The sequence below is a fragment of the Vanessa cardui genome, chromosome 17 (genome assembly GCF_905220365.1).
Source record: "Vanessa cardui chromosome 17, ilVanCard2.1, whole genome shotgun sequence".
In the NCBI taxonomy this organism is placed as follows: Eukaryota; Metazoa; Arthropoda; class Insecta; order Lepidoptera; family Nymphalidae; genus Vanessa; species Vanessa cardui.
In genome coordinates, this window is record NC_061139.1 from 4,017,570 (window position 1) to 4,033,423 (window position 15,854).

At 33.9% G+C, this 15,854-nt stretch overlaps 2 protein-coding genes across 2 annotated transcripts; one reads left to right on the forward strand and one right to left on the reverse strand.

Annotated features, from left to right (window-relative positions):
- The first annotated feature begins 581 nt into the window (after positions 1-581).
- On the forward strand, positions 582-12,449 carry LOC124537007 (ubiquitin conjugation factor E4 B). The gene is made up of 18 exons (XM_047113713.1): positions 582-824; positions 978-1,595; positions 2,211-2,349; positions 2,417-2,979; positions 3,062-3,310; positions 3,540-3,783; positions 6,290-6,463; positions 6,544-6,664; positions 6,745-6,876; positions 7,775-7,978; positions 8,060-8,408; positions 8,499-8,594; positions 8,714-8,968; positions 9,430-9,543; positions 10,305-10,425; positions 10,560-10,666; positions 10,976-11,069; positions 11,178-12,449. Exons 1-18 carry the CDS (start codon positions 801-803, stop codon positions 11,237-11,239), a joined length of 3,666 nt encoding a protein of 1,221 aa, XP_046969669.1. The 5' UTR covers positions 582-800; the 3' UTR covers positions 11,240-12,449.
- Positions 12,450-12,593: 144 nt separating this feature from the next.
- LOC124537008 (ubiA prenyltransferase domain-containing protein 1 homolog) lies at positions 12,594-14,971 on the reverse strand. The gene has a single exon (XM_047113714.1). It carries the CDS (start codon positions 14,686-14,688, stop codon positions 13,690-13,692), a length of 999 nt encoding a protein of 332 aa, XP_046969670.1. The 5' UTR covers positions 14,689-14,971; the 3' UTR covers positions 12,594-13,689.
- Positions 14,972-15,854: the final 883 nt, after the last annotated feature.

Genomic DNA, 15,854 nt, shown 5'->3' on the forward strand with positions numbered 1-15,854 from the left:
CTACACTGGCAACAAAATTATTTTTATCGTGTTTTATATTTTTATCAGAAATAAGTTGGTTTGTATAAATTGTATTTTAATGTAAACTTTACCATTTTTTCATTAAATATGCTTTTTTAAGATTAAATTTTTAGAAATGTAATTTGCGTTCAATTCGTGCATTCATTATTATATACCCAATTACCCATAACAGTAACGACATCTCCTCTATCTACTGTCTCAAAATAATTTGTCTTTTAAATAGAATTAGCAAAAATTGTTAACAATATAACTGAATAAATTGTGATTATTATGAGTTGATGAGTTATATATTGTTAAAAATTAAACATGTATTTTTTGACAGTTAATTTTCATAATTACTTTTTCTGTTTATTTTTGATAATAATATAAATAATATTCATTAAAAAATGTATATATTCACAATGCAAGTAAAAAGTAGTTGACTAATGTAATGTTCAAGTAAATCAATGATCAAAGGGATTTAAAGATGACACAAAATTTTATAAGTACACTGTGCGTACAAGTTAACAGATTAAACAAGGTAATTTGTTTAGGCTTCGTGAGGATGACGCGTGTATTTTCAATACTTTCTCGTCATCTATTCACAAGTATAAACGTCAAATAGCCAATCGTCTCAGCTGAGCTCACAGAGTACATTGTATGGCAAAGCTATAGGTGACTGACTGCTTGACGTTGTGGCTTGCTTCGTTGTTCTGTCTAATTAAATATCTCAAAAATTAAATTCATAGGGATAGTTACATCAATAATTGATTTCAATAATTGAAAAATAGTTTTCCATCATGAGTGAACTCAGTCAAGAAGAGGTGAGTCGTATTTTGTAAACGGCCCTTGGCGTAGTGCGTATGGCCAATCTAATTTCGTAACAAAACAAAGCGTTTGTGTCGTTGTGTTAGTGTAGTGTGAGTGTAAATTTTACACGTGCTCTGTTCTCCAAGATCAATTTAAATTTATTGCAGATACGAAGACGTAGATTGGTGCGACTAGCAGCTCTTGGAGGTACTGGATCGTCTCCAGCCCCCACAAGCCCCCCAGTAACTCCTGGTGCTTCAGTACCAAACGATATTCTAAGTCCAGTGTCCACTCCCAGATTGTCGCCAGCTCCTACACAAACACCCCGCAGTTCCAATGAAATTTCAGAAAGCACAAACAAAGAACAAAATTTTTCTGAAACGAAAAATGAGGTGGCAGATCAAGGAAAAATTTCAGCTGATGGTTTAATAGTCACAGAAAAAACAGACAACAACTTGATGGATGAAATGCCAGATACAAAAATGACAGATCTATCCCAAACTAGGCAATATAATAGTTTTGATTCTATGGGTGAGGACACATTACTGAGTTGTGGTTCTGTTAGAGTTTTACCCCAATCCACAGTAAGTGGCTCAGAAGGTGCATCCACAAGAGAAGACAGTACATCTCGGTCTATTTCACCTGCACAGTTTGTAGAGCCACCACCAGTTAGACCAAGAACAAGTACATCATCACCTAGTTGCTCACGGCGCTCTCTATCAATGGAAGTTGACGACGTTTCAGAGAGGAATTCTCAGTCAGAACAACCGCAAGAACCAATGGAGGTAAAAATATTGATTACATAAACATAATTTTATTGTTAATTGCCTCATATTTGCTTTGTCCTTAGTCATTGTCATTTAGCTGCTAAATTTTGTGAAAAGTGCAAGAAATATAATTTTATTCTTCATTTTATTATCATTAAATTCAATTAATTGGCTGTATTTGATTATTATGTTTATATAAGCCTTTCATGTTTCTACTTTGATATTGTTTTGTTATATAATTATGAATTTGTATGTAAGTGGTTGAATTTCATACTACTTATATATTATACTTTTATTCTTTTGAGGTATCTCCTACATTGTCTTCCTTGTTTGTATCCAGAAAAAGAGAAATAATAAGAGAAGTGTATAAAAATATAAAAAATCTACATTATTTTAACTTCAAACAAAGCAAATTGGATAATTTATGTTAATAATGTATAATTAGTTTGCTCTAAATTTTATTGTAAAATGAACTTTAGAACAAATTAATTAGAATACTATGTTAGAAAATTATTCTTTTGTCCATAAATAACATTATATTTTAAAAGGAAAATAAATTTGGTCAGATAAATATAGATCAAAACAAATGATTTTAGGTATTTTTCAAATACAAGATTAAGATATGAATTTTAGGTTGAAGATGATCCAACACAATCTCCCACTCATAAATTACAAAGATCTCGGACAGTTAGTTGTACAGAACTTACAGAAGAACAACTTAGAAATATTGTGGCCAAAATATTACAAGTTTCCTGGTCAGATGATAGTGCAGGTAAGGTTCTATTTTTTATTTAAATTTAGTAATTATGGTAATAGTCTAACAAATATGTCTCTTACAGGTGGTATTTTTGTACCAACAGTGGCAGCATCGTTGTTGGACAATCCAAAAATAAGTTTAGAAGAATTAGCATCCGAAGCTGTAATGGATGTTATTTCCCAAATAATAGACGGATCAGATCCCTTAAATCAGAGGCTTATTGCAGTCACTGAAACAACTAAAAGACTCAGCGAAGATTGTGGAGATGATATACTCACGACTGGACACCTGGGATCCGAAAATGATTCAGAAAAAACAGACTGCCCAACACCATCACTGCCTATTCCGAAAACTATCCCTCAACAGAGCTTAGCCGTCAGCTACATTTTAAAATTCTACTCGAATATAAATTTGTATGAGAGGGAGCACCCCAAAAAAAGTTCAGAACCGCCTCTCAGTGATCTACTACAAAGTATAAGAACTTTACTCGTGAACAATTTAGTGTCAGTACTAAGGGGGAGGTTCGAACTGGAAAAGGGTCGAAAATCTCCTCTCCTCCCTTACATATTAATCGGTAATACGCCCATAGGCCTCATACCCGAGGTGCTGCTCGCGACATACCCGGAACGAGAAGCCTTCGAGGAAGTGAGTGAAGCTTTCGATATACCAAAATTCAAATTATACGTGTTCAGGATAAAGTCTCATAAGAGGATGTCGCATCGCACAGGTATTCATTCCACTGCTGATGGGCATCCGCGAGGAGATGCGGCGCTGCGTGTCACCGCTGGTGGGGCGCGGGCACGGCGCGGCGCTGCGGGCGCTGCGGTCGCTGTGCGAGCTGCGCGCCGGCCCGCGCCACGCCGCGCGCCCCGTGTGCGCGCTGGTGGCGCGCCTGCCCAGCCTGTGTCCCGCGCCGCTCACCACCGCGCCCGGCCGAGAGATCGCCAGGGTCAGCTTCCTGGGACCGTTCTTTGCCGTGAGTGTCTAGCCTGGAATTTCTTATTTCACGTAAATAAACTAATGTATAGGTATCTATCTTTCTTAAAACTTAATGCATAATTCAAGCCGGGAATAACATTTAATGTTTAATTCAATGACTGAGTTTTGACCTCAGTATCGATAATATTATAGTAACCCGGTTTTGTAATTATTAATGTAACATTTCACTTCGATTAGCCTAGGTCATACACATTTTATTGTAACAGATATCCCTGTTCGCGGAGGAAAACCCTCGGTTTGCGGAGCGCATGTTTGCGACGGGCACCGATCAGAGCCTGGCGTTCGCCTTGCAAAGGGAAGTGGAAGCTAGTCGGAATACGCTGCACAGCATCTGTCACAACATTCTTCTGTGCCCGGAAGCAAGGGAGCCTTTCCTGAAATACTTTGCGACGCTACTACAGAGAAATGAAAGAAGAGCCCAGTTGCAGACCGATGAACGATCACTTGCTGGTAAGTTCCCTAGATCTCATATCAGCATGCGCTACTTGAACTTAATTTAAATTTGTTGGTTTATAAACAGGATATATAGAAATCTAATGGATATTGACATTGACATACTCTTTTCAATAAAATAATAGAAAAATGTAACTACTATTGTTTTTGCCACATCTTATCGGTAGAATCTACTTTACGAACCAGTAATAACTTAATATTTATGACTTCTATGAGCCAACTTTATTGGATTTACATCTTTGTGCTTAGGATAAGTTACGCTGCTCTTGTGCGGGTACTATGAGGCACAGTATCAACCTCCACAGTTTCTCTCGATGTTTTTCTTAAAAACTGATTGAATACATATTTCGCAATCTTTAGTGAAGATTAATGCGATCCTATGCACCATCTCATTTCAAATTTTTATCGTCAAGCACTTTTCTTATCAATATCTATAGTTTTTAATGAAACAGTTGAATAAAAGAATTGGTTTTTTCTAAAAAAGCTTTAATAAATTAAAAATTATGCCCTTTAACGCTACTGTATATCATGAGACACGAAAAAAAAACAAAATAATTAAATTAATCACGTTTCACAATCACACCATTTTTTTAGACAGAAAACTCAGAAATAAAACAGACTTACAAAAAAGATAAAAAGAATAATTATAAAGCTGATACTTATTATATTTATAGCTGTACTATACTATTACAATTCACTTTTGCGTTTGCCTTTTTATAAATGTAACTGTTATATAGTTAGCCTAAGGTGAAAATCACTCATACAAAGTGGGCAATTCAGTTTGCCAAAACTTTATATACAATTTAAAGGTTTCATCATTTTTTGGCAGGAATTACATTAGAGTACAGTCGGCTACATAAAATACTAAAGACAAAAGACTTGATACGTCATATAAAACTAAAGACAAAGACTTGATACGTCATATAATTGTGATTGGGAACTTTACGTTCTGCAAAATGTAAAGTTATATCTTTAATAAAATGTAACTTTACGTTTTGATGAACTGTGAGTTTTTTTTTATTGACATGTACTGTGAATTGTTGCCTGTTTATAAGTATCGCCATAAATTAGGAATAATTAATATTTTTAATAAAAAAAAACCTTAATAGGTTCCTAAATAAGGTCTCATAAATGTAATAAGGTTCTTAAAGCTTAAATCAATATTAATAATATTGTTTATTTGTTTCGTTATTCTTAGTTAACAGTTAAAAATACATTGGCAATTTACGACGTTTAATTATTAATAAGGCGTAGTAAGTGCTTATTTTATATACGTTGTGGATGAATCAATAAGGCCATTGACTTGTATATCATACATCACATATATTCACAAATACAACTAGGTACGTATTAAAAACTCATTGTTCGTTCGCGTCCGTATGTATTTTCGGTCTAGCTTTATAAAAATAATTATATTTTCGCTGTGATGTACTCACATATTTTTTATATTCATCACAATCGTGGAAAATATTCGTCCAGAACATAATCTCTTTAGTATCTGATAGAAAAGAAAAATACTAGTGGAAGACGAAATTGTTGTAATCAAAACTATGTATTTTTTTTTAATGGTTAGGTAATAAATATCACAGAAAAGCTGCACATTAAAGCATCGCAAATTAATTACGATTAATGAGAAGCCGAGGTCGTTCGTTTGAATTGCATATTCTATTAAAGTATTTGGCTGCGCGTGTTATTTCACTGACTTATTATTTGAAAATTGTCTTTATAGACAAATCTAAGTATTATTACTTAGATAATCGTATTAAATTATAATATATTTAGTAAACATCTAATAAGTCTTTACTTGTCATTTTAAGGTGCTACGGTTATAGATTTTTAAATTATTTTGAATGTAGATTACAACAGTAATTAAACCTATCAAATGCAATTAATCAACAATGCTGCAATGTTCATCTCTTTAGAAGTACCTTTAATAACTATTTAAAATAGATATTACGTTCAAATGTCGCTCACCTCGTCGACTTAATGATTTCTATTGGCATCTATCCAATTTATATACTTTCCAAGATCAGTCTAGCGTAATAAACAACAATTTTAAAAGAATCTTATAGTTACAAACAATCGCATGTTTTTGTTTTAAATGAAATAATACAAAAATACTTTTTAACACGTTTTATTTTTTGTCTCAGAATGGCACTGCAAAAATCATATATATTTGAAGTAGCGAGAGGGTTTTGAGTCCCCATTGTGCCTCAAAGATAGTTTTGTCGTCTGTCCGTTGATGGGTGATTGGTTGGCTTTGGAAAGAATAAAAATAAAAATTAATGTTGTTGTGTTGCAAATCTTCGTTGTCACAATTATCCTTCCGAATTATTTGAACTCGGCATGTATATAAGCTACATTGAAACATGTGGTCAGATTTTAAAGTCTAGCGTCATGATACATACCTGATACTTATCCTTCTCGAGAATATCCTTGCTGATTGATTTGGTTTACGCTACTGAGTAATTGAACCACATTAAATATAGATTATTTCTCCCAGGCGACGGGTTCATGTTGAACGTGTGCTCGGTATTGCAACTGTTGTCGGTGCGCATCAAACTGGAGCGAGTGTACCCGCTGTACACGTTCCAGCCGGGCACGTGGATAAACGTGCGCGACGAGACGCGACTCTACTTCACCGCGCAAGAGGCTCAGGACTGGCTGGACACGCTCAGTGAGTGTTTGCTGCTTTTCTATCATCCCTATCCAAATTAATTAAAGCATTTTAAAAGTTGTATTTCGAATTTTCTTTAGATAATGACCCCAGCCACACGTGGCCAGAGGCAAAATTCCAGACAGTGTGTTGGTTTCTGACTTTGCACATGCACCACGTGGCGCTCATTCCTGCCCTGCATACTCATCAGCGACGCATAAGGTATTGCCGTGTAAAACAAACTTATCATTTATAAAAGTACAATTTGGTATAACTCTCTAAAATTCTAACTCCATTCGCAGGGCGTTTCGTGACCTGCAGAAAGTGATCGAGGAGCTGATTGCGGCCGAGCCGCAGTGGCGCAACAGCTACTCCGCGTTGCGTAACCGAGAGCTGCTGCGACGCTGGCGGCGACAGATTAAACGTCTACACAGGTACACATGACCACACGAAAGGCTCTATAATGTTGCAATTCACTAGCTTGCTGGCATAAAAGCATGAAAAGAAAAATGTCAAGGACAATCCAAAGAACTATACTAATATATATTGTTGGAATAAACAAGCAACATCAGCGTCAAGTCATACAACTTCCCTATTTAAAAAAAAAAAGGCGGGAGATTCGCAGTTGACACATTGAGAATTGCAATTATAATTATTACGGTGTAATGTGATTATTGATGGTTATTTGTGTTGTAGACTAAATGTTTTTCTTTTGTGGTAGATTGATTGTCATTATAAATTAAAGATAATTGTTTTAGAGGTTAACCTACTTCCTACTTCTGGTTCTAAAAATATTATATAATATTTTCGTATTGTTATACAGTACGGACTTGAAGCTTTTTTTAAAAAAAAAATGTTCACAAAACTAAACTTCGAAATACTAAGGGTTGAGGGGTGAGTCCTTGAAATAGAATAATAACAATATTAATTATTAAACGCGACCGTCGGAATCGGAGGTTGGAGTAGGACTGACTCTGAGGAGCGAGCTACTGAATGTTCTGGGGGAAAAGGTGATGATTCGGTAGTTTCGGTCAGCAAAATGGGTAACAGTGTAGGGTTATAACAGTATGAAGAAAAAAGTTCAGTTTCCTTTATCAATGGTGACATGTCGTCGCATAATTGCATTATAATTATTACGGTGTAATGTGATTATTGATGGTTATTTGTGTTGTAGACTAAATGTTTTTTCTTTTGTGGTAGATTGATTGTCATTATAAATTAAAGATAATCGTTTTAGAGGTTAACCTACTTCCTACTTCTGGTTCTAAAAATATTATATAATATTTTCGTATGAAGAAAAAAGTTCAGTTTCCTTTATAAATGTCGTCGCAGGTCGAAGCAGTGCGCGGAGACGGCGCTGCTGGACCCGGAGCTGATGCGGCGCGGCGTGCAGTTCTACGCGTCCGTGTGCGCGCTGCTCGTGCGGCAGCTGCACGCCGCCGCCGCCGAGCCCGCCTCCGCCGCCGCGCTCGCCTTCCGCGCCACGCCCGAGTGGTACGTCGAGGACATCGCCGAGTTCATGCTCTTCGCCGTGCAGTGAGTGTCCCCCGCCCCCGCGCCCCCCGCCGCGCCCCGCCCCGCCCCGCCCCCTCTAACCGCTCTGTGCCGCACTTTCAGATACGTCCCGCAGATAGTCGCCTACTACATAGAGGATCCGATAATTACATGGCTGCTGACCGCCATTTGTAACTCTCATCTCATCAAGAACCCGTATCTCGTCGCCAAAATCGTTGAAGTGTTGTTCGTTATCAATCTCTCGCTCCCGATAAAGCTCAAAAACGATGCCGTTTATGAGAAGTTCATGGATCATCCGATGTCCCAAACCGCCTTGCCGAGCGCTCTGATGAAGTTCTACACGGACATCGAGACGACCGGTCAGAGTACGGAGTTCTATGACAAATTTACGATAAGATTCCATATTAGCATAATACTCAAGAGTATGTGGGAAAGACCGATTCATAAACAGGTAAGAAGCTCTCAAAATACCGATTTTCTATATAATTTTACTCTTAAAGTACTGCGGTTAATTCTACCTAAATACGTCTCCTCCTTACAGGCTATTGTCAAAGAATCTCGATCGGGTCGACAGTTTGTGAAATTTATCAACATGCTCATGAATGACACGACATTCCTCCTCGACGAATGTCTTACGGTATGTTTAATAAATTATATATAATAAATCACGTATTTATTTTACGATGACAAAGTAATCAGTTTCAGAAAAATCTAAAATTGTGGAAATTAATAAGGCGTGTTACACATCGTCCCCAGTACCTGAAACGCATCCACGAGGCGCAAGAGGCGGAGGCGCGTGGCTCGGGCGAGGCCCGCGCGCGCGCGCTGGCGCAGGACGAGCGCCAGTGCCGCTCCTACCTCACGCTGGCGCGCGAGACCGTCGACATGCTGCAGTACCTCACCGTGGAGATCAAGGAGCCGTTCCTGCGCGCCGAGCTCGTCGACCGCCTCGCCTCTATGCTCAACTTCAACCTCCAGCAGCTCTGCGGCCCCAAGTGCAACAACCTCAAGGTGAGCCTTCGATGACAGCTTTAATAGAAGCTATAAACGATCGAGCTATTAGCCTCTTGTTTGTTGAAACACCGGCTCCCGGTATAAACACATTTTGGCCGCAACTGTTGACATACCGGGAGCCGGTATGGCTAAGTGTGTTCTGTTATTCGCTCTGAAGTACCTTTTGTTGAAAGTTCATATATTAGCTATGATTGAGTATTTATATAGAAATGGTTGAAAGTGAATAAAGATTATTCAATTTACAATAAGATTCATAACTTGAATTGACTTGATTCGTACTAAATACGGAGAAAATCTAGTTACAATAAAAGTCTGTCTCAAAATTGGGCTGTCTGTTGACCATACCGGCTCCCGGTATAACAGGTAACACAAGGTGGGCTAATGTCATTTAACATACGAAAGGTTAGTAGATGTTAAAAATGACATGACATGTGTGTTTTACAAATATAAATGTGTAGGTGCGTCGGCCAGAGATGTACGGCTGGGAGCCAAGGCGGCTTCTGAGTCAGCTTGTGGATATCTACCTTCATCTCGATGCGCCACAGTTCCACGCTGCGCTCGCCGCTGACGAGGTGAATATTTATATATATTTAAATTTTACTATTTTATTGTTTCCGTCATTTGTCTATTCTATACATTAAATTATTGAAATTTAATTTTTTAAAATTTACTTCGTTAATTTTGTCAGCAATCCTTGGTATTATTGTATGAAGTATGGAATAGTTAATACTAATATCTATAGGCGGTGGTGACCAATTCATATCAGGTTGCCCGATCGTCTACATATATTATAAGATCACCCCTCACCTGACATATTCATAATAAAAATTTTGCTTATTTATATATATATAAGAATTTTACGAGAAATATTTAATATAAAGCTTATCCAATTTTTAATTGTTACATATATATAGTACGACACAACTTAGATGTCGCATCGGCAAAATTCGTAAAACCGATCACATCCGAATTAAGTACGCTATCCCAAATTATCAATATTTATTTCTCATGCGAATATGATCTTTGCACAAACGTAATAACTTGTAATATCATATGACCGAATATATTCGTCAATTTGACGCGTGGATTTACATGCACTTGTTTTCTCTGACGCGTGAATCTATAGCGACGAATAGCGTCGAATGGCGCGATAGGGAGCTATTTCTATTGGTCGTGTAAATCGGCAGTTATCGGTTTTATTTTCATTCCATTGCATTTTCCGATGCTACATCTAATTTGTGTCTTACTATAGCTGCATACCGTTATAGCGAAGCGATGCTCAACTTATGCTTGAGCTATGAAATAAAAATCATTATTCATTTTTCAATTTCAGCGATCATTCCGTAAGGAGCTATTCGAGGAAGCGGCATTGCGACTAGCAAAGTCGTGCATCAAGACTCCCTCTGAAATAGAACGATTCAAAACACTTGCAGACAACGCATACCAGATTGCTGGTGAGTTTCTTTATTTTTTAATAAAAATAAATAATATATAATAAATAGTGATCAACATTACTTTGACTCAATTATTCCATGTTGATAATAACACGTATTTAATACATTTCAATACAATGAGTGCAATGTTTTAGTATCAAATCAGCAAAAGAGTGACGAATTTGCGGATGCCCCAGAGGAGTTCCGAGATCCACTTATGGATACACTGATGACTGACCCCGTATTCTTGCCATCAGGAAAGGTACTTATGACTGCATATCATGTTATTTTATCTTCCATTAATCCTTATAACATTATTACTATAGAATATTTGAACTACATAGAGTTATGTTGACAAATAAAAAATAATATATCCTGCATTGATAAAAATATTGAGTATACATATTTCATTTTTATATTAAATAGGTTATAACAATATTTGAAACAATTTTAACAAAAAGTGATTTGAATCCTTCCTATAATTTCATCTCCTAGAAAACAATGAATTAATAAATAAATATTTCTAAGTGTTTTGTCAAGCAACATTATATTTCATATTATATAATTCCAGGTTATGGATCGATCAGTAATACTGCGACACCTGTTAAACAGCGCTACAGATCCTTTCAACAGACAACCTCTCACAGAGGATCAATTGCGTCCAGGTGAATGTTTTGATATTATAAGTAAAAAGAAAATAATAACGATATTTCCTAGAATATACTGTAATTGAATGTATTTAATTTAATCAAACATTTGTTTTTTTTTTATAGCGACGGAATTAAAAGAAAGAATAATTCAATGGCAACGCGAAAAGAAAACATCAACATCATAATTGTGTAACTACAACTAAGTCTGATGTATATAATATATAACATATATAAAGACTAATGCTGGATTATCCAGCGATTCGCGGACTATTGTTCACTTGAATGCATGAGAGATTAGCATGTGACTAGAATGAGATATTTAGTACATGAACTAATTCTAAATTGTTCATTCAATTACTATGTAAGATATTATATCTAAAAATTTTAACCTTGAAATAAATCAATGGTTCATTTTCGTCTAGTAAATGTATTGAATAATTAAAATTAAATTTTTGCCATGATTTATGGGATAAATTAAATATACTTGTACAGTTATTGATATTTTTAATTGTTTTGCAAATTAGCATTTCTTTTTAATAAAAACTTCAAAATTTTCAAATTTTTTTAGCAAAAACAAATAATTTGTTACCTTAAATTTAAAAGAGAGGCCTAAATGTATACCATTAACAATGATAATCATTTGAAATTTAAAAATTACCAAGTCAAGGCTGCCTTACAAAATTATATGTGAAATGTGTATTAAAAACATACATATTATGTTAAAAGCTTTTCTTTAAAATCGTTTTATAAAAAAATATTTGTATTTCTCACTTTATTTATGTTCATTAGTGGAACTAATGGTATAAATGTAATTAAATAATAATTATATATCACAAGTAGATACTATATGGAATGTTAAAGACTTTATTTTCGTGCAAAGTGAAATTAATTAAATTATTTTATGGATTTAGTAACTAATTGCACATAGTGATTTAATTTAGTGTATGATTAGCTATTTCATTTTTATATCATTTCTCATTGTCAATGTGATTTGTTCCTTTTATAATAGTTATCAATAAAATATTATCACTATAGAACTCTTAGATAATAGAAATCAATATTCATTGTATTTCTATAACAGCAACAAAAAATAATAATGTAAGTACCTTTTACGGTAAAGAGCAAACATAAAAATATGTTAATGTCAAAATATCTGAAAGCAACTCCGAATGCTCATAGATTAGTTTTATCTATTATTATAAAAGTTATAGAAATTTTTATCCAGTCACTGCCAAGTTTATCTATTTAGTAATATAGATCAGGCATTCCTAAATTATACTTCTTTAAAATTTCATGGTCTCATTGTATTATAATTTGACTCTTGTATTTATCTTATACATAATGAAGATTGTATTAAACTTGATGTTAATGTCAATAAAATACATTAAACATTCATTTTGTTTTATACTATTCAGTTCAACAGTCCCGCCTTACTTTAACTTCTACTATTATCAAAATATATCTAGATATATTTATAACAGTCTCAAAAAATAAATTCAATGTAATAAAACAAATGTTATCAATATTTTTTTTATTTAATTTACAATATTAAAATTTCATGTTAATAATTTATTTATTGTCAATACAGATAGTAACAATTTTCATTTAACAAGCACATGCTATAATATGTGACAGCCACTTTTAGATAAATGTGATTACATATTATACTATGAAAATCATTAATATGAAATAAAATAACATCAACAAAAAATCTATTCTATTGCGATTTTATAGTGTCCGACCGAAACTTCTATTGCCTAGGGGACAAGGGTCCCATGGAGGATATTTTTTTGATATTCTAAGCAACATTCTGATTTAAGTGTTATTATTATTGTACAGTCACTATTAATTACAAAGAACATTTTTATTCACTTATAGCCAATGTTGAATTTTTTAGATTAATTAAATCTCTGGCTCAGGCCAAAGGTTGTGGCACTGCAGATAAATCAGCTTCAGCTATGGTCTTTGCCAATCAATAAAGTAATCAACTTTCAGTCAGACACTACCAATTAATGAGGTAGCTAGCATAATGAGATTTCATAATAGTTCACTAATAGATGTTAGAACACACTAAAAAGTAATACACATTCAAAGGCAGACAGACTGCTTTACATTTGTATACATATATGTAAATCTAAGATAAGTTATCAATAACCTTTATCTTGTTTTACTGTATATTTTTGAATACAACATCCTGCTATGCTACTGTTCTTGTTCTAGAAAACATTTTCATTGTGATATGTCTATAACTTTTTTATGTTTTTTTAATCCATTCAAGACATTTTTTACAATATGTAGCAAAAGCACAAAAAATATTTCAATTGAAAAATATAAATTAAAAATAAATTAACTGCCATCATTGAATCAGTCAGATATAATATTTTAACAACTTATAGGTTTTTATAAAACAAGTATGGCATAGAATGCCTTTTATCCAAAACATAAAATATGTAACTATATCATGCATTTGTAAAGAATACAATAAATTTGATAACTTATTAAGTAATATAATATAAACGAAATTTTAAAAAACTTCAATACAAGTTAAAACTGCAATTTTATGATGCTATACAAAATCAGTAAGTACATTCCATTAAAAATATTACTACCAATAACCTTTTTTTTTAAATGTATATTATCTCAAAAGGAATGGTAGCTTATTAGCAAACAAACAGGATATCATGTATAACATTCCAAAATAGAAATTCAACCTGGCAGTTTGTCTGGGAACATACTGCATGGTTTCAGGACATCTGAATCTTCTTTCAATTTCAAATGCTCGAGGTAAAGTGAGCATTGGTAATAAAAACCACAGAGAGCAGCGAACTGAGGCAACTACAAACATGATATATGGAGTAAAAAGTAAAAATGCATATAGCAAATGAGATGCAGTTCTTCCAATAAGAATTGCTAGAGTTACAATTTCAGCTTTACTGTCAGCTTCAAGATCTCTTGTATTATTACTATGTAAGATAGCTTCTGTGTTTAAAGCCAATGGTATTGCATAGTAGAAAATAGGCCAGTCAACTCTTCCTGTCTGAGCTAGAAAAGCAAATACAACAGACACAGGCCCAAATATAACTAGAACTATTATGTCACCTAGAGCAATATACTTTAAGCCAATACCTCCGGTATACAAAAATGATGATGATAAGCCTCCAAAGTATACCAAGGCTAAATGTTCCATTCTAGCAGGCGACATTATAACCAATAACACAAAAAATGCACATCCAGCCATGTATAGTATAGCTCCTAGAGATACAACTTCATCTATACTTAAAATATGATCAACTAAAGTTCTATCATCCGACTTACGATTATCTATTCCTTTGACAAAATCAAAATAAGTATTAACAACATTCCCAGCCCCATGTACTGGAATGATAGTGCACAGGGTGAGCAGTAATGTAACCCAACTAAATCCATTTTCTCCGGGAAGACGATATGCTAGTGCCGCTCCTAATAGAGTCGGCAGTAAGCTTCCACTGAGTGACCACGGTCGAAGTGCCAACACATAAGTACGTACTTTCATGAGAGGATTTCGGGTTGGAGTAGTCTTAAGTCTTGGTTGTTCTAATAGATTTCCATCGGCTGTCGGAATATCCACATCATCAGCCTTTTTGTTATTTTCCATTTTGCCCTCGATTCAACTTCAGTTGAAACTTAAATTTGAAATGGAAGAGGAGTTACAGAGTAATTTATCATTATATGCAAATTGCCATCTTCTTAAATAATTGAACTCTGGATTGTCAAAACGCTACACAAAAGACAAGTATTAATAATGTGTGCTGCAATATAATAAACAGTAACACCAAAACCTAATTTCGTTACGTTTGGGTTATGTGTACACTTAAGGCTTGTCTTGGTTGACAATTGACGTTAGGTCTAAAACTGTCAATTAGAAATCGATTATTTGAGAATCGATTGATCATCATATTGCATCCCATAAGTATGGGTCAATTAGAAAACATAGTTTTTTTCTTGAGTCTTTATTATAAGACTTAGTTTCACTATGAAAAAAAAGACAATTTAAAGGAATTCTGTACAATACGTGCTACAAAAACAAAACTAATATTTTTTATTTTTATTTCAATAATTTCAAACCAGTTCGACACAATTCAGATTTCAGGCGTGCACACTACATAAATTAAAAAAAAAAGAATTTCAAATGTCAAAGTCAAGGCTATAAATATGCCATGAAACATGCCTATTTAGATCTTTCAGTTTTAAATAAAAGGCAAAAGTGATTTATAACGAAAGAAGTACAAATAAATATTTACGTAAATAAGATATTTTATATAGTGAATTAAATATTCTTGGCTACTATTGTCATATGACAAATTAAACTGGATATAAAGTGTTTTTTTGATAAAGTTATAAATCTACATTTTTAAAAAATATTATAAAAATTTAAACTAAACTGTTAAATAGTCAGCTATATTAGTTAAAAAAAAAATCAACACAGTAAGTATATTTATTTTCTCAAACTTAACCTCCAAATAATAAAATAGTTTTTCGATGTCATGTTTGGTTATTTATTACATGTTATCTTTATTATTTTATATTATATTTACAACTTATATGCATAATAGTAAAATATTAAATATCAAATAACTATTGTCAGTTCATTGCTTAGGACGAAAATATAACAGGGCAAAGTGTTCATATTCCAAGTCCATATTCTAGAAAGCTACAGTAATGCTACATACACATCATATTACTACGTTAATTCACATTATGTTTATATTCAAAGGTAATTCACATTTAAGCTGCATTGGATTTGCCACTGCAAAGTTATAA

Bases quoted from the DNA above. Each gene is read 5' to 3' on its own strand.
- LOC124537007 (XM_047113713.1), top strand. From the start codon at position 801: ATGAGTGAACTCAGTCAAGAAGAG. The intron at 825-977 runs GTGAGTCGTATT...AATTTATTGCAG, and splicing joins GTGAACTCAGTCAAGAAGAG to ATACGAAGACGTAGATTGGT. The intron at 8,409-8,498 runs GTAAGAAGCTCT...TCCTCCTTACAG, and splicing joins AAAGACCGATTCATAAACAG to GCTATTGTCAAAGAATCTCG.
- LOC124537008 (XM_047113714.1), bottom strand. From the start codon at position 14,688: ATGGAAAATAACAAAAAGGCTGATGATGTGGATATTCCGACAGCCGAT.